Source organism: Harpegnathos saltator, unplaced genomic scaffold (genome assembly GCF_003227715.2).
Source record: "Harpegnathos saltator strain DR-91 unplaced genomic scaffold, Hsal_v8.6 scaffold2, whole genome shotgun sequence".
Classification (NCBI taxonomy): Eukaryota; Metazoa; Arthropoda; class Insecta; order Hymenoptera; family Formicidae; genus Harpegnathos; species Harpegnathos saltator.
The window spans coordinates 272,447-298,403 of NW_020229983.1; the positions used below are offsets into that span (position 1 = coordinate 272,447).

Consider the following 25,957-nt stretch of genomic DNA (forward strand, 5'->3'; position numbering starts at 1 on the left):
ATAGTAACCGCCAGGCATTGGACCGTTAGGAGACGGGATCTCACTCCATGGCTCCTGATCATGCGCCTTGTATCCTGTCAGGGTGCAAGAGGGAAAAAGTTAAACCGCCTTATTACTTTCCAGCCGGACCATTTACAAAAGTTCTCGCGTGTTTGTTGGAATCTCTCTCTCTCTCTCTCTCTCTCTCTCTCTCTCTCTCTCTCTCTCTCTCTCTCTCTCTCTCTCTCTCTCTCTCTCTCTCTCTCACGCCATCCCCGATTCTTCAATCTAGTATGTTCCGGGGAAAGTTGAGCGCGAAGGAAACGCGCGATGGCGACGATGGCAACGTGAGCGGTATACGGAGTGAGTGAATACATACTCGTGATAAATTCATGAAGAAATGACGTACGATCGAGATATCGCCGTCATATTGTCTCTTTCCGCGCCGGCTGACGTCTACATCTCGATTCGCAGTCGTGCCAGGTGATAACCTCTGTTACGCATAAAATTTTCGCAAACTGGCCCGACATTTCAGCAGGACGAAAAGTGCCTTTCGTTGTCGATCGGCACCGTAAGTCACTTTTTCCTAATGGAAGCCGTCACTCCGCACCTTTTCGCCCTCTCGCGGCCTCGCACGACTGGAGACGCGCGGAGGGCGATATGAGGGTGACGGCGAAGGCGAGGGGGGAGGGGAGGAGGAAGAAGTGAGAGAGCCTAGGATTCAATCTGCATTCAATATTGATTCCAATCCGATATCGTGGATTTCCATTTTTGTGATTTACTTCTTACGCCGACGGCAGCGGCACTATCTGTATTGCGAAAGGGGGTGTTTTTTGAGGGTCAACCCCAATGCATACCGGTGTCGCGTCGTCATCGATCAAATTTCGCGCGATAAATAACCCTGTCTTCGCGATGATACACCCGGCTCTCTCGATTCGCGCTATACACGCCGACAGTCCACCGCTTGAGCGATCGATCGTTGTAGGAATAGATGGAGATAGCGAGAGAGAGAGAGAGAGAGAGAGAGAGAGAGAGAGAGAGAGAGAGAAGAGAGAAAGCTTTTCGGTTATTCGTATCAATTACGGCGAGTCAATGAACTAGAAGGAATTCCTCCGACCAAACTTCCAGCACGTCGGAAAGTTCGCAAGAGACGCAGTAGTTCCCATCCGAAGAAATCATCGATCTGATTTCTAGCATCGCGTGGGGTCTCGCGTAATATGCTTTGTTAAATCGCTCGGGATTGCTCGTCTCTCGCGATAGCGGACAGCCTCTCACTTTCGCATATTTATACGCGCGCCCTTGCGCGCTATTTTAATATTTATTCCTTCGTGCGCGTCACCACACGCGCCGGACGTTTCACGAGAACTCGTTTATTCCGCGATTTTACAACCGCGCGCGAGTAACGTTCTCATTAGCTTAAAAGAGCATTCATGCTAAGAGCCAAGTCCAAACATAAAAACTCCTTTGAGCAATTTAGAATCGTTCGCGCGGTTCTCTCGTCGTTGTGCCGTAGGGTGTATTTGAGCACCGCGGTATTTGTCCGTCTTTTTTTTCCGCGGGCGTTTTAATGGCAGTCTGGAACGAAGTATTTTACACGACGACGACGACGATGACGACGGCAACGACGACGGCGGCGGCGGCGGCGGCGACGGCGACGGCGACGACGACGACGGCGACAAGGACGACGGCGGAGGGTCTGTATGGCTATTTAAACACTTTCACCATAAATTCGCGAGAGAGGGTACTCCAGTCTCGTTCGCGCCATGCAACGCCTTTCCCCTCTCTCCCTCTCTCGGTACGACTGTTCTCCTGTTCCGCCTCTTTTTGCCGTTAACTATGTGCACGTATCATACCTTTTCTTGCGCGACTCGTGATTCGCACTGCAAAAACAAACTACATGAACGAGCGCGGGGAATACCGGGGGAATAACGAGGCGGCTAATATGGCGATTAAGAGCGATGAATCCTCGCGACTTGGAGGAGGAGCGACGAGGAAAATGAGTTTTCGACACGACGACGATGTAAAATGCAGAATGATCCATCGCTGTTTAACTTCATCAAAGTCACATTAACGCATCGACATAGAGAATCCTAAGAATACACGCTACGTGCGCCGCGTGGAAATTTGTCTTGGGCAAGAAAAGAGCCGATAATCGAGCGACAATAGACGAACTCCACGCGGCGAGGTAGATAATAGCGCGTGGACGGTGGCGGTCGAGGAGATGGCGACGAAGATCGAAGAGGAAGTACTGTTGACAGTCACTTCGTCGGGTAATAGGGCCGTTTCGTAGTCTGCAATTACCAGCGTCGTTGGGGAACACCATCTGGGGCGAGTCCGGTAGCGAGTTACGCGACGAGGATCCTCTGTTTACAATTTCGGTGTTTGCCCGACAACTGAAGAAGGGTTTTCCACCTGGACTAAGAACAGAGACAATGCCGACACGTCCCGCTCTCAACACGGAGTTTCCCTCGCGCCTCACTCGCGCTTTTTTCATTTCTTCTGCTTTGCATCTTCGCGATGCGCAAGTTTCGCCTTTATCCAATTTTCGTGAATGTGTCAACAGGCAGCCGGCAGCGACACGATGCAATGTGAGGAGAAAATTGTGGAGGGTCGTGTAGGATCCATGAATTTATACACATGGACTACGTTTTTATGAGAAATTACAAGATAAGACACTGGCGACAGCTAAATTACCCTTCCACAGGTATGCCATTTTTGTCCAGCTTTCTCCGACAGAAACGCAGCTAGACAAAGATCAATTGGCTATCCTTCTCGAGTACAGTCTCTGGAGCTTCTTGTAGAGCGCTCATTTTATAAGTATATGTATAAGTAAATCTATAATGTTATCCGCGACCATCCTTGTAATCTGTGTCCTGTCCCGCCGTCTTAGTTCGCCAATGAGAACAGGAGGGCTTCGATATTAGTGTAATGAGCGCAAAGAAATGAATTACCTTAAAAGTTTTACGCGACTTATATCTGATGAAAGAGCATTACCGAGCAAAAGGAGTCCGGTCGCTGGCCGGAGAGCGAATTTATTTCTGGTGCACGCGAAGTCACCGTTGTGAGAGAGAGAGAGAGAGAGAGAGAGAGCGAGAGAGAGAGAGAGAGAGAGCGAGAGAGAGAGAGAGAGAGAGAGAGAGAGAGAGAGAGAGAGAGAGAGAGAGAGAGAGAGAGAGAGAGAGAGACAAAGAAGCGGGGCGGAAGAAGAAGAGAGGGCAAAAATCAAGAAAATGGGAAGTGTATACGACGACGAGTTGGAAAATCGAGAAACAAGTGGTCCCGTGCGGAAGTTCGAAAATTTTTCATCTCGCCGTGCTCGTCGTTCGCATTGTCCTTCGCTTCTTCGGAAGTGTACTTTCGCTTGATTACAGGAGAAACTGATTTATAAAGGTGCGTTTGTGAGTCGCCGAGGAAACTGCAACCATTGGGTAACCAGCTTGCGAACTCGCCGGTGTGAGAGACAGACAGACAGACAGAGAGAGAGAGAGAGAGAGAGAGAGAGAGAGAGAGAGAGAGAGAGAGAGAGAGAGAGAACGCGCGAGTAATATACGAGGGAGGGACACGTAGCCTCTTTGCAAGAAAGCCTTGTAATTAATTTCTCGTCGAAGCGAAGCGAGAGCTTGGAAGACGATACCTCGCGCGCGCTTAACACCACTTTCAGCGCGTTGCTTGTAAATATACCGGCGCATAATACAATTTACCGGCTTGTCGATAAGGTTACAATGTGTACACGACGCGCGCGCACTATTTATGTACTTCACAAGAACCGCTCTCGTACACGATAATCGGCTTTGGATGGCCCCAGAAGGGAAAGTATGATGACGCAGTCTTGAAGGTACGTACATGAGGCGAGTCGAAAAATAGCGGGCCGGTAATAAAAATACCGTTCGGCCGGAGTATTTATGTAGAACGCGCGTGTAAAGCGCGCGGTATCGAGGTACGTTCGCCGCGAGTAACGTTGTCGTTCACATCGTTAGAAATTCCTCATCCCACGGATGTGTCTCGCTCTTCTTCCTGCATTCTTCCAATACCGCGCGTCGCGCGTCGAAATAATGACTTTCTCTTTCTCTCTCGCGCACGTGCGTTTCGTTTCGTCGAGAGCGCCAGTTCCGTGCGCGCTTTTCTCCACGGTGTACTTCGAATTTCACAAAGGTCGAGGCATTATGAGAAACGTCACGCTCAACCTCGCGGATCTCGCCTCCGTATAAGTGCCTCCGTTTGGCGGAGGCAGCGGCGCAGGGACCGAGGGGAGTCCTCGTCAAACTGAAATTTCACTAGAGTCTTATACCGAATTCATCGTCGCAATAAACCCCGCGTCGTAGGGACGAATGCCAGTACCCAGTCGAGAAGGCTGAAGGAAGGATAAGGAAAGGCGGACGCGCGCGCGCGCGCGCGAGAAGTTCGTGGGGGCGTAGAGAAATTCCCCGACAAAGACGAGGCTGGAAGTTACGCGTATACACGTACTACAGTGGCCCGCTGCTAAATGTATATTTAATACCATCATTTTAGGGAGCAACACAGAGGCGGCCGTTTATATTTCAGATGTCGGCGGAATTGTTTACTGCCGCGGGGTCGGCACGCGTGCGCGCGCGCGCATTCATTCGCTATCTCTCGTTCGCTCATATCGACCACGTGTACCTGTGTGCGCGCATCGGAATGTCAAGTATCCCTTCTCATCTCCGGCTCTCTCTCTCTCTCTCTCTCTCTCTCTCTCTCTCTCTCTGCTGGGGTTTCTTCGCCGAAGAAGAGCGAGGCCGTATCGCCTGGGCAGGCGCGGTTTTATCTCATCCGCGATTTTACAGCCGTGTAAATCCCGCAGAGAGTTCCTTAATATTTCAGTGCCGTCAAGTAAACGTAAAACCGGCCGCGGCGTGTCCATCGGTCCTGGCCAATATTTCCCATTGCCGGTGTGTGTGTGTGTGTGTGTGTGTGCAGGACGATTTTTGCGTGCTCCGGCTATCGACGTGGTATTGAATGGTATCGTTGCGGCGTACAGGCGATCGTCTGCGGCGGGCGAGAGACGTAGGATCCATCTCCTCGTCTCGGATTGGACGTTGCTTTATTGGACGTAGCGGTGGTTTATAGATTCCGATTTTCTCGGTGAGGTCCGCGTTTGACTTTTACTCCTTTTACCTTCCTCTCGCCTGTGCTTCCTGTTCCTCCTCCTCCTCCTACGTCTCCTCCACCTCGACCGCCTCGTTCCCTCCCCTCCTGCTCTTATCGACTACCGCATGCTTTATTCACGGCGCGGCCGAGCTCGTCTCGGCTGAGCATCCAACGTCGGAATTCGTTACGCGATCGACGATGGACGACTTCTTTTTCGCGTTGCTTCGATCGATACACACCCGACTGCCGCTCGTCGTTCGGGATCAACCAGACGATTTCGCCTTATCGTAACGCCGCGCCGCCGCCGTAAGCCGCCAGAGGCTCTTTTCGCCGAACTCTTCGGCCGCGCTACGCGAGCCTTGAGTGCCTCGACGAAGATGTAACGTGCAAAAAAATATAAGTAAGCTCGAGCGAGGCCGGTCTTATCGTTCGATGCACGTCCCCGAAGTCGATGATAAAGATACAGAGATTGCACGGGGGCGCGAGTCCGTGGAAACGAAATTACCTGCTTTCCCGGTTACAGCTAGAAATCGCTGAGCACTTACTTCTTACCACCGAGTGTGCGAGTCCTTCGAAAAAACGCCATTTCTTTTTTTCCTATGTAGACTTTGTATCCTTATCTTTTTATCTCTCCTTTTTAAGAAGACCTGCTACTGTCTCTCGTCTCCCATTTTATCTTTTTTCTCTTAAAGGTAACCAGTGTACCTTTTACTTTTTATTGATTTCAAATAAAAATCCACGAAATCATATTGAGTTAATCGAAATTTATTTAGGAATGCTATCTTTGATGCTCGAGCTTCGAAAAGAAAAAACGCTATTTCTTTTTCTCCTATGTAGACTTTTTATATCCTTATCTTTTCATTTTTCCTTTTTCAGAAGATGTGCTGTGTCTCCCGTCTCCCGTTTTATCTTTTTTTCTTAAAGGTAACCAATGTACCATTTACTTTTATTGATCTGAGATAGAAATCCACAGAATCATATTAAATTAATGGAAATAAATATTTAGGATCGCTATCTTTGATACTCGAATCTTGAGTGTAATCAGCACACCTTCTATTTTCATTGATCGGAAAGAAAAATATTCCGTCTCCGAGCCTATCGATACAACTAATCAGAGAACTTTCTCTTCAAACCTGACAAAGTTTGTGGCCGCGCGAGAAATGCAGCATCCCGAGAGGTGCAGTTTCAATCGACGCAGACGCTACACCGGAGGATCCGATTTGCGCTCAACACAGTCTGTTCAGAGGTAGGTTTGGTCTACTTCCGTACTTTTGCGTTTAATCTTGTACAATCAAAAACTGGGACATGGTGTCGAAGTAAAAATCGTCGACAGAGTTAACGTATTTTCAATTGAGAGCGTATAGTATTTTTCTCATTCAGAGACACTATTAATCCAGGCGTTATGAATTCTTCGGCAACTAATCAGTGTCGCTACATTTTGTTTTTGCTTCGGGACTGTAGTGGAATATAGCTGATCCTCTAAGTTTCCGATGTTTCGTTGAGTCACGAAAAAAGAAAATATAAAATGAGAATGTATAAAAGAGATGGCGAGTTAGCTGATTCTTAAAAGAACCAATGTAATTTGGTCGCATCAGCGATCAGGAATGTTAGTCGCTGCAAAACAAGATGGGGTGCTTTGCTGACAAATATTTGCCTTTTAACGTGATAATGCATCGAAAATCGAATTGTTCAAACTCGTGTCCAAACTTCGGAGCCACACCAATGAATTCTCAATAAATTAATATCTCATTATTCAATATCAATTCAACACTGAAATTGAATGAGGGGTCTCTAGAGTCGACGTATATCATCCTCGGTACAACATTCATAACGCTCCGTCTTCTCGAGTGATCGTAAACACCCGGGATCGTAAATTTCGCGTTTCCAAAAGCGCATTAATTACATCGAGCCATTCAGCCGACCGTTCTTAAAATGCCACGGGGGACACGCGACTCTCGTTTCGCGTATATTCTTCGGCCGTCACGCAGAACCGTCGTCCCTTTGTAGCTAGACGCGAGCTTAAAGCCTCCCGGTCGTCTATTCGAGCCACGTACTATAACTCGCCTGGAACGCGTGCGGTCCCTCAGGGCGGACGCACGAACTCGAAACGTTTCTTCCCCTTATGAAATTGTAACAGAGGCGGGATTAGCATGGGGCATTGTCTCCGGAGCGAAGAGTGGGTTCGCGTTGTAGCGCGACGTTATCGACGGGATCGAGCCGTCCGCCGAAAGCACCAGAATTTCCATTCTCACTTTCGCTGCCGAAAATACGCCGTTTTAAATGCACATCTTAAATCCCGCGGAACGCGACCCCCCCCCGCGCGCGCGCGCGTGCTGCGCCGTTTTGCAGCTTGAGCGCGGCCAAGTTTCGGAGTTATCAGCAAGATGGAAGTTGACGGAGCACCAGAAATGGATTCTGCATGATTCCCACGCGGATTTCCACTTTTAGCCAGACGCGAAATTAATCGCCGAGTCGAGCCCGAGGGAACGCACTGCGAAAACAACGACGCTCCTCGGAGCTCCGACGTTCGGCTAATTGTATTCCTCGCACTCGCGCACTCGCATTTGAAATTTCAGCAACCGCCCGATCGCATTTTTCACTCATATCGCCCTCCGCGATATTTCCTTCCTTAACGCGCCCGACCGACTTATGGTATACATAACTAACGCCTTCGAGTCGATCCGACCCTATTTCCCGGTATTGTATCTCTCCCTCAGCATTCGCTGCGATCCGCGCGCGAGCTCTCGCTCCCGGCAGCTGGACGATCAGCATGCATATATGTAAAATGCAAAATTGTATCATCCCATGCTCTCGGTATTCTTTCTTATGTCTTCCTCACCTCGCGTCCACGTTTCTCGCTTTCCGGTTTTAGCCCCACGCTAACATTCCCCACAGTAGCGAAATGCCCCAGGGGCTTACCGCAGGTTACGGCTGTAGGGATGCAGGGGCGGGAAGGGGGAGCAGAGAGAGAGAGAGAGAGAGAGAGAGAGAGAGAGAGAGATGAAAGGAAACGGTTTCCGCCGGCTTGCTCTGCCGGACTGGGTTGACATTTTACGGCCACGTAGCGTTACAAGCAAAATCGAAATTCCATGCCCGTTAATTCTCAATGGAATCAAACTCTGCGGCAACGCAGCGCGGCGGCCTCGCAATGTGATTTCATCGTAACCGAATCCGACCGCGTGTTCATATCGAGAAATCATGGAGAATTGAGCGGCGATAAAATATGCCGCAAACGAATCCTAGCGACCGAGAGAGAGAGAGAGAGAGAGAGAGAGAGAGAGAGAGAGAGAGATTCTCCGTTTACGGATATTATTTATATATGTCCGCCGTTGGCGATCCGCGCGCCGGCGCGATCGCGAGCTTTCGGGTTCCGCGGTAATCGCGCGTAACAAGTTATCCGTTGCTGACCGACGATCGGCCTGTTTCCAATGATTTCGTGTTATTGGCCGCGCTTGCGAGCGGGCGCGCGCGGCAGCAAACTGCGTTACCATCGCTGGCATATTTTCGAGCAAGTTGCCCGCCGGTGACCCAGCATGCGGAACGTAAGTTACGCTCGCGCAAACTCTATATCGCTCCGCGGTGAACGTTTTGGACTAACTTGGTCGAGACGGTACGTCCGTGCTGAATAATTCGCGCGTGTACATCAATTCGCTTCGTGTACCTATATAATGATCACGAACGACCCGGCAAAGCGCCCGGAGGCGAGGAATAACTATCTGCTTCGACGTTTTCGCATCCCCGGGCTCTCTCTCTCTCTCTCTCTCTCTCTCTCGCTCTGCATGTCCACTGACCGCATTGTCGTCCACGTTAAAATTAGTTTCAGCGCCGTCACAGTCGCCGCATCTGGCGGGTACGTCAACAGGGAACGACAGGACGGCGAGGGCGAGGGCGAGGGCGAGGGCGAGGGTAAGGACGACGGCGAGGGTGGGGCAAATGCTCGTTCCTCTCTTCTGTTCGGGGCGGTTTTTCGCTTCGCGACAGGTGGTGGGACCAGCGATACGAATATAATTGCATTTTCGAATCGTCGTCTCTACCCCCACATGATGCAGCCGTCGTTTCGCCGCCCTCTTCGTCACCCCTCTGTCCGCTCGAGAAATCATTTTTTCCCCCGCTTGAAATTTTCTCAGAAGATAAGAAAGCCGAACGGAACGCAAGGGTCAGCTTTAATAAAGTCGTAAGGAGTATTTGCCGGTAAAACTTGCAGCAAAAATAGAAACGGAAAAGAAGGGAAAAAAGAGAGAGAGAGAGAGAGAGAGAGAGAGGAGGAGGGAGAGAGAAAGAGAGAAAATCGTGTATATATTGGCTACTTCTGTTCTTAACATCTGTTCTCAGAAGGAACATGCTCGCGCAATACCGTTCACTGTATAAAGATATAGGAGTACAGGGATATTGGAGGTTGCCGAGAGAGAGAGAGAGAGAGAGAGAGGGGGGGGGAGAGAGAGAGAGAGAGAGAGAGAAAACGAGCTTTTTCCCGATAAAAACATTCCGTCGAGTATACCATACATACATCGAACGCTCAAAGTGTTTCGTTACGCTATTTAAGCGTCCTTCAGCTCTTTCACGAAGGTAACTGCCGGTTTCGTCGAGCGGTGGAAACCGACGCGCTGTAAAATCGTGCCGTGCGATAACGCGCGGAAACTCGAACATCACCGTCGGAGCACCAGATACGAAGTTCTTGCCGCGAGCTGTAGGTCGAGAGAGCGCAGAGCTCGTGAGGAGGTGGAGGAGGAGGTGGAGGTGGAACAGTTCCGACGGGGGAAGAGCTCGACGATTTTCCAATCGAGCCGCGAGGCGTTCGTTGTCCCTCCGACGGGAACAAATCGACGAACAACGTCGACAATCGGATTTCGCCTCCGATCGAAGTCGGCCGAATGAGCGGAATCGTAGGTAGATGGCCGTCGCCGTCGCCGTCGCCGTCGTCGCCAGCTAGGTGGAGGCGGCTCGACGCGCTTTGTCGCGACCGAAGAGAGAGGGTTAAAAAGCAATTTTCCCGCTCCGAATAAAGTCGGAGCGACGAGCCGACCGACAGCTGACCGCGTTCGGAAGGCGTCGCGCCGGCGAAACCGCGACTGAACAATTTCGATTTCGAATCCCCGCGACTACGCACCGGGAATACGCACTCGCGTAGGAGCGTCAGATAAAACGTAAAAGCGGGAAGAACAGCGAACGAACATCGAACGCAAGTATTCCCTTTGCATTCGTCTTCGGCTAAATTCGATGTTCGCGATGAAACACGTGTCGGGTCGGTCTATAATTATGGCAATTGCAAGTTTCATTTAATAATATGCAATCATTGTTACTTACGCAATTGCACCAATGCTTTTGAACAATTTGGTTAGCTTCTCCCATGTCCAAGTTTTTTCTCAGGTGCTACATCATACCAGACAACAAATGTGTGTGACACTCGCACAAACTTTCTTCGATGAACCGCCTTGCATGAGCAGATCGTACACGAATCGGACGTTCCGTTCGTATTCGTTAACTCTTTCAAGACCTTTTCAAGATCTTTTTGTTTCTAAATTGTGGTCGTTTCATTGAAATATATTTATATATAAAAGCGATCATAATCAATATCTAACCAAAAATTTTTTTTATTAGACTGGGGGGTGGAAATACCATTATTAATTAATGTACGTAAATGATATATTTTAATATCAAATTCGCAAGGTTAAGGTAAACGTCCCAATGGCCGGACACGTCTCAGCATCCGACCACTTTGAAAAAAATATTTATTATTTATTTTAATAATAATGAATAGAAGTAATAATTATTGTAAAAAAAACTAATGTTTGACGATTAGTTGGAAAGAAATATACCCAATTTGATACTTTTGTATTAAAATAAAAATTAATTAAATAAGTATGCATAAGTATGGTTTGGCAAAATAATGGTCAATCGTTAATAAATTCATCAAGAGACAGCGCCTATATTTATATTACTCAAAGGAATCCTTAAGTTTTCGATTAAACGCAAATAGCAATATCAAAACTATTCTTAATATTATACAGGGTGCTAAATTTCAAACGTAACAGGTAATAAAATCTCGAAAACTAGGAAAGATATTAAAAAAAGCTAAAACACGTGTTCCATGATTTCGACGAAGGGGACTTTGACGAAGGGCAAAGAGAATGGCATTAGTTTTTTATTTGGAGGGCGTTTTCAAGGTCAGTTGAAGGTCAACTTAATTTTTTAAAATAGAAAGCCCAAGTTTTTATTATATCTTCTTTATCTACCAATTAATTTTAACAACTTTTGTCTGAAAAATTTTTTTGTTTGCCTAATATTTTTTGAAATATTTAAAGAAAACTTGGTAACTTTTCAACATGTCACTTACGATACCTCGCTAACTATTTGTCGAAAGAAAAAATAGTATTAGACTTTTTTACTTTATTTACTATCAAGAATATATGACTATAATAGTGCTCTAATTTTTGTTAACTTCGACCTTTCGACCTTTGGAAATTTCAAAATTATTAAATTAACAAAAGTTCATTGCACGTGTTTCAGCTTTTTTCAATATTTTCCATAGTTTTCGAGATTTTTGTTACCTGTTACGTTTGAAATTTAGCACCCTGTATATTGTATTTTTTGTGACGACCTACGCTTAAACGTCCGGTTACTGGGACATTTACCTTAGTCTTTTTGAAACATTTGGTGGTACGTGCATGTACCGATCGGCTTGAAAGAATTAAGACGTACACGTTTCCCGCGAGCCATAATAGCGAGTGCTCGGATTCGACGTTCGTTCGCTCAAAGTAGATCCACCTTAAGAGGCCGCGACTCGAGGGAAGACGACGCGGGAGTGCGCTTCCGCGGATTATCGCTTCCGAGAGTGGAGCGATAAAATACGGTATACGGCTCCCCGTAGCGCGCCGTGACAGCTCGGCGCGATTGTTTGTATCTCCGTCACCGTTCACGCGATACGCAAATGCACTTTGGCGAGCTTTTAAATCGGACCCCGCGTCCTCGCATTTACGCCCGGCGAGGGTGCGCGTGTGAAAAAATCATCGCGCGATTCGTTCGTCTACAATGGATCGCTTACCGTGGAGTAGATACGCGTCAGCTGTCCGAATGACGTCGGTGTCGTTTCGCCCGGCTACGCATGATTGACAGTTTTATGGGGACGAGCGGAGGCTGCTTTTCGAGTTACGACCGGGGCCTGCTTTTATCGCCCCCTCGAGCGGGGGCCGAGCGTTATGTCGCGTTTGATGCTAATCGATACGCGGCCGGCCGCCGGAAGCGAGCGGTGGGCTAAGCTCTGCTTCTGAGATTTACTGACAAGCGGATTCACATGCACGTTGTGTGCAGCTTGCGGGGGACAAGCGCGGAGCTTGCTCGAGTCGCGCCAGGAAAAGTGCGCGTAGTACGGTTTCTCTTCAAATCCAAGACGTAATTATACGAGGATCGTCACATCGTGGAAAAATTACCAAGGCCCTAATAAGGGCCTGATTATTTTTCCCAAACATTAATCGGACTCTAGTAGGGATAGAAAGACAAGAGTCCTACAAGATGTGTCACAAATAGTTTAGCGGGTCCTTATAAGGCAATATTAATTAGGGTCTTATAAGAAAATATTTTTATTATTGCTTGAGTAAAAATAATCCTTCTTTCCATTTCAAGAAATTTGGACTGTAATTTCTTTATTTCTTGATTCTTTTTATTTTTTTTAAATATAGCATACTGTACAATAAAATGTAGTATTCTTTACATATAAAAATACTGCTACTGTTTTTATTAAAGTTTGCTGCATTTCAAAACAAAGGCAATACGAGAAAAATTCTTGGAAGAGACTAATGAATATAGCAACTGACAAAACTAATAAAACTTACAAAACTAATAAAATTTACTTTTAATTGCGATATAATAAAAAAATCTTTAAAAGAACCAGATTGAGCGTACCTACAACCTAAAACAATACTAAACTATCATAATTTTATTAGACGCTTCGGATCTTATTAATTTTCTACAACAAAACTTGATTTTGTCTATCTAAAACACAGAGCTCGACAAACTTTACAACTTTCGGCCGATTTTCGGAAGCTACGCCTTCTATCTCCCCTTACCGCGCGGCGGATCCAGCAACTGACGGTCGCGGCTCGCGACCTCAGGACCGTTAAAATCATAAGGCGCATCTATGTGGTTGAAAAAGAAAAAAAAAAAAAAACGCGTCGACAACAGTACCTCATGCGTGACGAGGAAACCTATTATATTACCTTCTAATTATAAAAATATAAGAAAAAGAATATATATATATATATATATTTATACAAGTATATATTTGTACATATTTGTACGAAATATTATACATACTATAGTTGTATCGATACATTTATTTTTCAACCTTTGAGGTGCGTTAAAGGAGCGCATTGTCAACGTTAACATGTTATTCTATCTTTATCGCTCATTACATGTACAAGGATTGAATGACGCGTTAGCGCTGATAGACGCGCTTCCCGAACGCATCTTTAGTAGTAGGCACCACATAGATGCGCCTTATGATCTCAACGGTCCTGAAGTCGCGCGAGTCGCGACCATCGGTTATCTGGATCCGCCGCGCGGTAAGGGGAAACAGAAGTCGTAGCTTCCGAAAATCGGCCGAAAGTTGTAAACCTTGCCGAGCTCTGATCTAAAGCATCCTCTCTTAAAAGATCCTTCTAAGACCCATATCAATTTTCTCTATCAAAGCCTTATTTATTAGATCTAAGGCATCACTAAAAAATCTACTTCCAAGGCCCTTCTCAGCTTTCCCTATTAAAGCCTTATTGCGTAAAATCTAAGGCATCTAATGACTTTCTGCTCGGGATAACGCACGTTCCAAATGCACTTGCGACATCAACAATCGCGCGTAACGCAATAAAAATTTACGAAAAATGGGCTCGCGCAAAATTGTCCCGAGAGCCTTATCGCAGGCGGCACAAAAGTCGAGGTCGTAGTCGCGCTGTTCAGTTCTGAATATCGCTTATCCGACGTGAGAATCGAAAAGTCGATGTAAACGGAGGATGGCGCGCGGCCAACGGCGGCGCATTTAGCATGAAATGCGACGACGGGGAGCGGAATGTACGAAAGCCTGGACGACTCACCTCGCAGCTGGAATGACTGATGTTGCTCAGATTTAGCCTGAAGATCTTGTCCCTGAAAGCAGAGGAGGAAAGTTTCGTGTTAGCGTAACGGCCGAATTAAGCGCGGTCGCGATAGACGAAAGGGTCGAGGGGTAAATTTTCATTCCCCCACGTCTGCGAGATGCATTACTCTCCGTGACTCGACCCTACCTTATCTCGCCACGGTTATGTATGGTTGTGTAGCGCCGCGGCACTTTGCTTACGGCTCTCCGCCGCGGCGAACGCTCGCAAACGGCACGGAATTTCTATGAGGGTGGTGGAAAGGGAGAGACCGGAGGGCAAAAGTGGGATGAGGCAGCGTCTCTCTGACCGAGTTCTACCTTGTCTCTTCTTTGTTCAACCGTGATCGAAGTCGTGACGTTTTCGCAAACCGGGTCGCGCTCGCTTTTATTGGAACTCGAAGCATCTCGAAGCATCATCATCGCTCGAAAAAATAGAAGAAGCGGGAAAAAAAAGAAAAGAAGAAAAAAAAAAACAGAAAACAGCCGCAATACGCGAGTAGTAAATCGAGGTCGAACGACGAAAAGAAGATGCGAGAAGCACGCGTTATCATCTCTCGTCAGTTGATGCAAACGTTAATTTCACGCCTCAACGTGGAAATGATGTATTTCGCGCGAGAACGCGCGCGCTTCAGTCGATACCGCGGCCGTTCGCCGGCAATAAGTAAAACGCGGAGCAGATCCGCGAGGATTTTCATATAAATCTCGGCGCGACCACTGCGTGGCAATCTGAGGCGCTGCGTTCGATCATACGTGAAAGGTATACGCGCCGCTGAGCGCCGCCGATCGTAAATCGAATTTACCCAGTTTTCAAATGTTTCGCAACATTAACGCCGGCGCGCCGCATAACTTTATCCCAATAGCCATTCATCATCGCCTTTCAATAGAAATACGCAGTCAGACGGAATGCCCGCGCGGAACGTGAAAGAGAAAGAGGAGGGAGAGAAGGAGATAGAGAGAAGGAAAGAAAAAAAAAAAAAAAAAAAGAAAAAGAAAAAGAGACGCGAAAGAGAAAGAGGGAAGAACGAGGTAGGAAGACCTATCCCTCAGCGGCTGTCTTTTTTCATTCATTCTGTGCACCGCTCCGTGAAAAAGTAAATAGCGACGTGGAAAAACAAATCTGCACTTTGGAATCCGCCCGCGTCGAACTTTCGTCTCGGGGAACTTTCAGAGGGCTCGGCAGAGGTGGAAAGAAAGAGGAAGGACGTGGGTGGGACGGATCGTCTACGTGCTGGCACGTCGCTCATGCTACACCGAAAGAAAAAATTCGTAGGAAAGTAATTTGTAGAGGGAAGCCGACGTTTTCGCGAGCGGGCTCGCTGCCGAGTCATCGCTCAGCCGAGCTTTGAGATTCGATCGGGGGATCGAAACGTGCGTAATCAAACTGAGAGACCGCTCGCTGCGCCGGAAAATTGCCGAGTAAAAATTTCATTAGAGCCTCATTGACACGATTCCATGGAAGGCGGTAGAACGTTTTTCCAGAATAAAGAAAGTATTACTCTTGAGAATCGGGAAAAGAATTCGGTCCAATCTAACGTTTTACATCGCCTTAAGGGCTCTTCGAGGGAAAGTTTAATTAAAATCCGGGAGCCTGTTTGCGTGCGCGCGCGCGCGAGTAAGTCCACGTTGCGCGAGCAATTTCTTAAGCTATCGCGCGCGCGACCTACCTGTATCGCGAAAGAAATTTCGACGGATTTCATTGCTAATTACGCGAACGAGAACGTAAACTCAATTAAGGGGATTCCGACCGCGCGTACTGTATGTGTTTCGTGCGTGTTCCCCGTATCTGAAATGGGTCACGGCTTGAAATAACAACCGCATCGCGCTCTCTCTCTCTCTCTCTCTCTCTCTCTCTGCCTCTTTCCCCTTTGCTCATGCCCCGCGCTTTGCGCTCGGATACTGTGGCCGCGTAGTAATACGGACATTTTGCAGAATTTTCCGCGGCGGTCGAGAAGGAGCCTGACGAATGCCGGGTGAAATCCGAAAGGCATCGTTGTCTGAATTTGCGGTTGCGCGTGACGGACAGCTCCGACCTGGGGATGCATTATCCAACACGTCGGGATCTACCCCTCCTTCGCCCCGTCCTGCCGCGGATTCTGGTTTTAGGGGGAATACATGACAAGGGCCGGAGAAGTAGCGTTTGCAACGGCGCGCTATTTACCTCCGACGCCTCCGGGAAAGAGATGTATATCCGCGAGGAGGGATGGCTTTAACATAATAGAACGATTTTAATAATTCCGCGTATAAATCAACGCGGCTCGTGGCTCTCTCGACGTGCTGGCTTCAACAACGCCATTACGTCCGTCGCGTTCCGATAAGCGACCGCGACGCGCGCGTCGCTTAATAATAACCCGCCGCTTTCGTCGCGAAATAATTCGCGAATAAAAAGCGACGGGCCAAAATGCGAAGCGCGTCCTGCCAAAAAGATAAAGCTACGAGAGCGATCTCTGACGCGATCTCTAACCTTAATTCTTCCTATACAATTTCACAGGGAGCGCGGCGGTCCGACGGGTAATTCGCCAAATCGATATACGACATCCGAAGCGCTAACACGACGTCGAAAACGTCCCGAGCGAAAGCTCAATTGCCGCCGCCACGCTTGGCCTTGCAACGCGTTGCTGCTGTTGCTGCTGCCGTCGCCGCCGCCGCAAAGCTCGTGCGGCCGTTTTCACCTCGCAAGCGCGTTCGCGCGACCGTAACTCACTTCTCTCCGCGCTATCGCGCTGCTTTTCAGCGCCGGGGGTTGTTTCAGCGGCCGGGGGCGCGAAATCTCTCTGGCCGTTGCGTCTGGCCGGCAACGGTTACTGAGGACAATTAGGAGGAAAACCGATCGCGCTGCGACTGACCGCGACGTGTTAATCCCCGCCGCCGCCGCCGCGCCGGCTCGCTTTTTCCAGCGAATTGTCGCGAGCACAATAGGAATCAGGGGGAGGCGGGAGGAGCGCGACAAGTGCAGGCCGCCGAGAGCGCGCGAGACGAAAGTATGGTCGACGGGATCTCTTTCGTCTCCGCTCGTCTCGCTTCCGCTGGACGAGGCGCGCTGGCCGGGTTATAAGAGCGAAACTATATTTTTTCGCACAGCCCTCTCGCCGCCTCCGTCCTGATAATTGGAAGCGTTCAATTAGCGTGCCTTAATTGCGGAGCGAACCGCAGAGCGGGTGCCGATTCTCAAACTACAATTAATGGCTATCACCTTTCTAATTAACGAGGAACGATGCTCGCACGTGTATCGATCGTCGCGCGCGTGATAATGGAGGGAAAAAGGTGAACGCGCGAGGAAAGAGGAGATGGAGGAGGGACACGACGACGACGGCGGCGGAAGGAAAAGAGTCGCGATCCAGCGTGAAGTCACGCGAGTCGATCAACGTGTACTACATACGCACGCAGGACGCCATTGATGCACGCCCATTCTCGAAGCTCGAAGATGATTAATGACAAGGAAAATCTTTAATTAGGCGCACCATATCTGAATTACTCATGACTGTTCGGTGTCGGAATCGACAACGGTGATGACAACTGTCGCTACACTGTATCATTTTGACAGTTTAGCCTGTTTGACATGTACGGCGCGGAAGATGCGGACGGTGCCTGCGTATTTTTTTAACGAGAAAAGGAAGTCAGGAAGAGTATCTATGGACAATTTGTCTCGATCATCCGAAATTAGTCATGTAAGAATAACTGTGTGATGTAAGGAAGGAAGATTAAGATAAAACGACAAGTTGATACAAAATTAAACTTCAAGATATGGACTTGGGTATTCCGGATATAAACCTGTCGTCTTATCTCTTAATCTATCTCACTTTACGTTACATTTATTCTCGCGTGACTGTTTTCGCACGTCCGACGATGGTCCGCAATTATATCCTTTTCTCTTCTTGTTAAAAATATGTAGCAAACACTCGAATAACTTCGTCGACATCGCATGCATTTTCCGCGCCACGCAGGTTAAACGTGGAGCTGTCGAGCTGACACGTATGATGGCAGAGGTGGTCAGCAGATTTGTCGATTCATCGATAGTCATGAAGCACGAATATTCAGATACGACGCGCCTGGTTGGACATTTTCGATATCATTATTTTTTAGGGAACAGGAATGCTTCAATCGAGCGTACTACGAACGAGTAGTAGAGAGATGTGTCCTGAAAACTACTTAAAAATTACACTTCGAGAGATCGTGCCTTAGCATCCGGGAAGGAAGCGTTGTAGCGATTTCCTTTTACGTCGAGTTCTTATCGGAATTCTATCCGAGAGATATTGTAGTTTCTTAGGTAGACACGTGTGTGTGTGTGTGTGTGTGTGTGTGAGAGTGTGTGTGTGCATTTATACACACGCACAGACACAACACATCGAGACGAAGCGAGCACGTAGAAGCAAGCCAGGAAACAGGAAATGTTAAAGTCGAAGTAGCCGCTTTCCTTGGGAAATGCAATTTATCGTAACTGCGCCTTTTTCCTTTTGTCGCCCCATATGGCGAGCTCATCCCGTCGCATAAACGAGAAAGAGAAGAAACGAATGAGGGAGAGAGGGAGGACAGAGAGGGTGAGAGAAAAGGGAGAGTTATTTCGAAAGCGGAAGCTTTTACGCGCTTGTCATTTTTTATCTTTCCGTCGCTCGGAAGTATGATTTATATCTCCCGTAATTTGATTTTTCTCCGCGCGCGTCCGCTCGTACGTCCGGATTACATTTAACGTCAATTTATCCCTTTCATCATTAACAAAAGCGGTCGTGTACGAGTACGTATCCGCGTACCGACATCGCTCGCCGTCTCCGTTTGAGGAAAACGAGCACAACTATGCCTTCAATGAAATCGATCGAGCGGCTCCTCTCTCTCTCTCTCTCTCTCTCTCTCTCTCTCTCTCTCTCTCTCTCTCTCTCTCTCTCTCTCTCTCTCTTCTTCAGCGACGAAAACATACTCCCACGCCGCGAATACACGGAGGACTCCGTAAGACGATCCGTCCCGTCGCGCACAAAGGAATTAAACAAGCATCGTTCCTGTCTGCTTCAGGATTTCTCCGTATCCGCGAACATTCGAGGATCGTCCGCGCCGCCCCCCCTCGCCGTCGCGTCTCCATTACCGGGGGCTTCGTAGCATTTTGCTGGCATTTACCAAATTAAGAGGAGGGGAGGCAACACAAAAGAGAGAGAGAGAGAGAGAGAGAGAGAGAGAGAGAGAGAGAGAGGGAGAGAGAGAGAGAGGGAGAAGGAAGAATGGGGCGAACGTTAGCGGATGGTCGTCAAGGGTGGCGGCTGGAACCGAATCAAGAAATAATACTCCGCTGGTAATGATGCGCCGACGTCCCGCCCGCAATCTGTACCGGCTCCGGCTCGGGGAACGCGCGGGCGGGAAGGGACGCGGCCCTTCAGCCGTCTTTCGCTCCCGTCGAGTCACCGTCGAAGAAATAATAACCCGATAGCCTCGTGCGAGCGGCGAAGAGTCGATCAATTTAACGGGTTATTACGGCTACCTACGGCAAGAAACTGCTCGTCCAACTTTTAATTACGGTACGGTTTCGCGCGCGTCCGCGAGAGAGAGAGAGAGAGAGAGAGAGAGAGAGGCGCCTCGCGAAGAAGAATTAAGAAATATCAGGGAACATTAGGGGGACGCTTGCGGGCGAGAAAAAAAATACCGTAATTATCGGGCAACCGACGCTGATATAATTACGTACTTATCATTGTTTACGGTATTACGTATCAGAATCGCAATGTGTATTTTCGCGAGCGCGATATCCGGGCGCTCATCAGGTCCCGCGGATTAAATAACAAATTCATTAATTCTGATCTCTATTGACACGATATTTTTCATTTGCTCGGCGGCCGTAATTGTCGGGGGATCGTCGGTTTCGATTTATATTGTATGTTTGCCCGCCTTGCGCGTTTTCCTTCGGAGCTCAAAGGTTCCGGGTAAATTGCCTTTCCGCAAAGCGAAACATTTAGAACGAGAGGCGGCCTCCACCGGTAAGATGAAGCGACTGAATAAATAAGCCCGCGAACAATAATAATCACGAGATTCGAGAATGATTCGACAAATATGTGTAATTGCGTATTTAATTAAACGAGTACCGCGCGAAGCGCCTCAGAATGGATGGTGTTCGGAATGCTCTTCCCTTCGGGAAAGCGACATCGAGGGGAAGAGCGAAGAAAGCCGGTTCCCGTCGTCTATGCGAAAGTAATTATTATCTCGAAAGAGCCCGTGTCCTACCTCACGTGTGCGCAGTGTAATCCCTCAAAGTTCAGATTATCCGATTATTCGATGACATCGGCGGAGAGGAAAAAGGGAAAGAGAAAGAAATCAATCAAACGGCGAGATCTCCGGCATTCCGCACGCGTGCGCGCTGCACAATTTTAATCATAGCAATCGTAAAAATCCGCAGCGCGCGCTCGCGCGCGTGGCAAGGTACGTGCGAATACAACGAACGGCGCGCGAGCGACGTAATACCTCTGTCCTCGCACTTTGACGAGGAACGTCGCAACTTTTACCGGGGATTTTCATGGCGTGACATTTTATTACGGAGCCGGGAAAAAGTTCCACTTACATAGCTCCGACGTACAGGGCGTCCCTCTTACTGTCCAGATAGAGCGTCCTGTAGTACAGCATGCCGCAGCTGAATTCCCGCACGTGTTCTGAAAGCAAAAGTAAATAAGGGGATTAAACGCGACGTCGTAGGGCGGTAAAATTCATTTTCCGCGCCGCGCCGGAAACGTGGCGAAGCCGTTGCGCCGCGCCGCGCCGCGCCGCGCCGCGACGCGACCGCTACGCGCTCGGCGGATCGTTAGATTTTCATTATGACTTTTATAATAACGGCCGGGTAGTAAGGCGCCACCCGCGCCCGCCCGCCCGCCCGTCCGCCGGTAATCCGGCTAAAGTCAACTCTGACTTATCTCTACCGTAAACTCGTCGGAATTACACGGCACGTAACGCGCGCTCGACATTTTCGTTCCATCGGCCAGCGTGGATCCGCTGAAATCCGCGTCTCGCCGCGGAGGCATTGAAGATCAACGCGCACGAGGAGTCGCGAGTTAATATTAGCGAACGAAGCAGTGCCAGCAGCCACAGCCGCCGCGGCGGCGGCGGCGGCGGCGGCGGCGGCGGGAACTTTCGCGATTGTCTCACGTGTAAACGCAAGTTCGTGCTTCGCGACAAATTCGCGAACGAAATACGAAGTATGTATTTAACTCTTTTCATCGCCCGCCAAGTTTCGAGCGATAATTCGCGCGTATATATACTGTGTGTGAGGGAGAGACAGAGAGAGAGGTGGGGACATGACAAAGACACAGAGACGATACATTGAACGTCCCTCGAATGAATACCACATTCATCGTAGGATTCGAAAACATTGCATCGAGTCGATTATCTACCTAGATTGAGCTGCAAAGTGAAATTCATGTACATTCCCGTTAGAGAGAGAGAGAGAGAGAGAGAGAGAGAGAGAGAGAGGGGGGGGAAGAGGGAGAGAGAGGGAGAAATAAAGAGCGGTCGATGACTCTCGTCGTCCTCTCTTTCTCCTCTCCTTCTCTCTATCTCATCTGCCGACACTGATCTGCTTAACATATGAAAGAAAGCCGCCCCTTTCTAAATATACTCGTTCCACTCTAGACTAACAGAGCGCGAACAATACTATATTTTATACGGTATCAGAGAGAAGGGGCCGACGTCCAATGAAAGGGGTTCTTCTCTCTGGAACAGTGCTACTCTTTCTCCGTATCTATCTATCCCTCGTTTTCGCTCCCGCCCCCCTCCTCCCCCCCCTCTCCGAGCCTTTCCTCGTCTCTACTCTCGCGTTTCTCTCCCTTTCTCATTCTATATCTCCAAATCCTAACCAACCCTTCGCGTGTTCTCTCTCCTCCACGAACGTATCTGGGAGAGAGTAAAAACTCGACCTTGCTTTATCTCGACGAAACGACCGGCGCTACACGCCGCGTTCCCTCTAATGTCGGACTTATTCAAAACCGATGCGCCCACGATAGTTCGTTAGGTCGCTCCTCCGGCTAGATAGACCACGGCTAGATGGTGTTCCCGGGAGAGAGGGAAGGAGGGAGGGAGGGGGCGGGAAGAGGCGGGAAAGAGAGAGGGTCCCGAGAAATTTATATTCGCTCGCGAACATGGCCATTCATTCGCCTTCCTCCGATTTCTCATCGACCGGCGCCCGCGAGAGCCGAGCGCATTTCGAGAGCCCGAGAGTTATTCCGATCTTATCGCCGCGATAAAGCCGCGCTGCCGTTCAGCCGCCACATGCACGTGCGCGTGTCGCGTATGGAAGATGATTGCCGCGCGCACCTGTCGCTCGTCGCGCGAGTTAATACGGCCGTTACACATCCTGCCTCTCGGACGCCTCTATTTTCGACCCGCGATAAAATTGGCCGCGCTGCGGCACGACGCCGACGGCGCGAGGCGCAATTGTTAATGGGAGTAAACGCCGGCGTAACGGTGGCTTCTATTTCGGCCGCAGCGCGCGCGCGCGCGCGCCAGCGAGGCTCGTCCCTTCGCTGCGGCGTTACTTATTAAGCGTGCGGAATGCGAAACGCGGCGCATTCTGAGCCGCGGTAATAATGTGTCTCTCTCGCGTATCCTCTTTCGTATCTTCATTCAACGGGTCCGCGCGTCGCGAGAGATGCATGGCCGCGCGCGCATGTGTGTGTATATGCACGTATATACGCGCCGTCTTGTCTACGTGTAATTTATACGACTTCTCTCCGTTCCGTTCGTAGCCCGGCTCGTCAGCAAATAATTGGATCGCGACGAAAAGTTTCTACGGTTTTACAATCCCGCCGTCTCGTAATTACTCGATAATTGTTACATTGTTTTCAATTGCATCGCCATTGTGCCAATATTTGCTTAATTAATAATGCGATACGCGCGTAATATAAATAATTAATCGTCCAATATTGATGCGCCGGAGGAGCATATGGCGCCGGCGCTGAGTTCTCCGGCAAATATTTGCCATCGTGTAATTTACTGCCATTAAAAGACACCGGCGCACCGTCTCTCTCTCTCTCTCTCTCTTTGTGTGCGCGCAGCGTATATCCACTTGTCATAAATTACTTACAACGCGCTCCCGTAAGAACGCGCGCGCTGAACTTCGAGGGCCGATACAATCGCTAATCGAGGTTGTTAACGGTGCGTGATAGCACCCTAACGACCCCAGTTGCGGAAAGCATCCATTCGAATTCGGTGCTTCCGGTGTAACGGCCTAATACCTTTACAGTATTTCTTAATTAAGCGCACCGACGGTACGGCCGCCGAGCTGGAACTGTTACGAAGCTCGCGATCAGCGGCCATTACGCCTGATAAAAAGGCGAGGGCTTACAAAAACGGAGGGTCGCCGCGAGGCAATAACCACTGTCATCGAGGAAAATATAGTCGCTCTCCGTTTCGTTGATTGGAGAGCCGCCGAATGCTGATCCGGGCGATTCTTTGTGATTACGACTGGAGAACGCGAGAGACACGCTCCCGTGCGTGATTTACTCATTAGAGAGTATGGCTCGCTAATTAACAAACCGCCGGCCGTATCGAACGAGAAGCTAGAAATCACTCCGGACATTTCGTGGTAAACAATCCCTCCTCCCTCCCTCTCTCCCTCCCTCCTGATTTTGCGTCTTCGCTCGAAGTAAGCCCGCGAAGTACCCGGGCCGCGTTTTCTTTCCCCTCCCCTCCTCCTTTTTACCAAAACCGTCATTGATATCACATTTAAATGGATCTCGATATACGACGAGAGGATGATTCGCTCTTTAAATTCTCTTCGCGTATATACGCGTCATGCTCCAGTTACCCAGTCTTGTGTACACATTTTTGCATCTAGATACATTCCTCTGAAAGACTTTAATCGCAGTTTTGCTGAGCGTCCGCTTTCGGATTGGAGCAATGAAAAAATCCGACTCTCTGGAAAACTCGTTAGGCGTGCTCTATAGCGTTACTTTACACTCATCAAGAGGCGCAGATTTTTTTCCAACTTGTAATCAGAAGACATTTCCATTAAAAATTTAATTTAGAAAGATTTAATTAATCCCTTCTGTAGGGCGCCGAGTGAGATATCTGTCGTATTCAATAGCGCAGTTTAACGTAGGAGAGCAAAAAGGTTTCTCGCAGAGAAACGATTAAGCGCTCGCTGAAAAGGGCCCGTCGTCTCGCAGTTCTAAAGATGCTCTCTCCTTGTGTCTTCGACATTTTCGCGAATCGTCCTTGTCGATGGGGCAACCGAGAATCGCGGGAATGCGGCAACTGATCGTCGCATTTGGCACGATTACGGCAACTGATCCCGAGATTGAGATCGCGCGAAGGAAGAAGCACGCTGCTGCATCGATGATCGAATGTAAATCACGGCGGTAAATGGAGGGACGAAATTATGAGTCGCGGAACAATAGCGTGCTGAATTGCATCGCCACGGGAACGCGGAGCACGAGGATGAGAGAGCGATGAGGGTCGAGCGAGGAATTTTTAGGAATTTTATTGTTCTGCCGAGATCTCGTCTCACTTCTTCGCGGCTCGACTCCCGGAAGTCGCTTTTACTCGATTTTGATAAACCCTCGTACACACGCTTGCGCGACGAACGCAATCACGCGCTCGCGCGAGAAAAATCAACGCGCTCGGATTACGCGCGCGGGCCGGCGGGGGCTCGGGACGGTATAAAATCGCGGGATGATATTTTCGGGATTACCCCGGGCGATATCGCAGAGCCGATGGTTATTTTCCGAGGTCCCGCGGCCATAGATTCGAATGGGCGACTCTCCCCCCACGCTTTCTCACTTTTGTGAAAGCCGATATTAACGCGAAACACCGCATGATCCTCGCTTCTTCTTCGATGTTCGCGGGGCTAATCTTTACGACAGATTTATGTAGCGCGTCTTATCGGCGGTCGTACGAATCCCGCGGGTCACGTGCGGAACGAATACCGCGACGCGATATGTCGGCATAACGCGTGTGCGTGCGCGCGCGCGCGCACGCGCGCGGCAGAACGCGAAACCATAAAGAGAGCCAGTTGCAATTGAATAAAGTTAGGCCGGCGGGTCCCGCAGACTCAGACCGCACAATGGCAGATTAGGCGTGCGATCATTTTTTACATTCGCCTGGCTTCGTTCCAGCTGACACCGGCATATGGCCGCCCAAAGATTACGAGGGTACCGCCGCGCGCGCGCGCGGCCGTGTCCAATTTCCAACGTTATTATTATTTTAATCCCTTGAGCCCGAGGCAAGGTGCCACCACGCCGCGCCGCGCCGGCGCGCCCCCGGCGCGGATAGCGAAAATATTCTCCGTCGTAATTTCAATTGCAAACGCGCTCTTTTTACCTTCCCACCACAATCCATCTCATTGCGTATCCGCGCGCACTGACTTTGAAAAATGAGATACATTCGCCCAGCCGCGCGCGCGCGCGCGCGCGATGCGGTGCAGCGATCAAGTAGACGTCACGGATGATACACGGAGAGAAGCGCGCGACGGGTCGAGCAAGACTAATAAGTAATTCAATAATAATAATAATAACAACAACAGCGACAGACGTAGCTTCGTTGACGTTTTAGAAACTCGTAGTAAACTATCGCCGCGATTACATGGTTCGTAGAATTTTTTCTGCGACGTAAAGTGCAGTGAAACTCGCACCTTTTTTTTTTTATCATCAGTGAGTAAATATTTTATTGTCCAAAAGTAAGTAGGACAGTTGTAAATGTTTTCAGTCATATTACGGATCCTCTTCGGTTAAAATGGCCGCAACAGAGCGGTCATCAGAGAGCGATACGCGATACGCGATATAATTTACATTAAAA

General features: G+C 49.0%; 1 protein-coding gene across 3 annotated transcripts in view; it reads right to left on the minus strand.

Annotated features, from left to right (window-relative positions):
* Sema2a (Semaphorin 2a) overlaps window positions 1-25,957 on the minus strand; it is a 430,460-nt gene that overhangs the window by 24,552 nt on the left and 379,951 nt on the right. For all 3 annotated transcript variants that reach the window (XM_011153982.2, XM_025297934.1, XM_011153981.2), the window contains 2 exons: window positions 20,736-20,823; window positions 14,166-14,217 (listed from right to left, as the gene is read on the minus strand). In XM_011153982.2, the coding sequence (XP_011152284.2) occupies window positions 14,166-14,217; window positions 20,736-20,823 (140 nt within the window). The remainder of the gene's footprint in view (window positions 1-14,165; window positions 14,218-20,735; window positions 20,824-25,957) is intronic.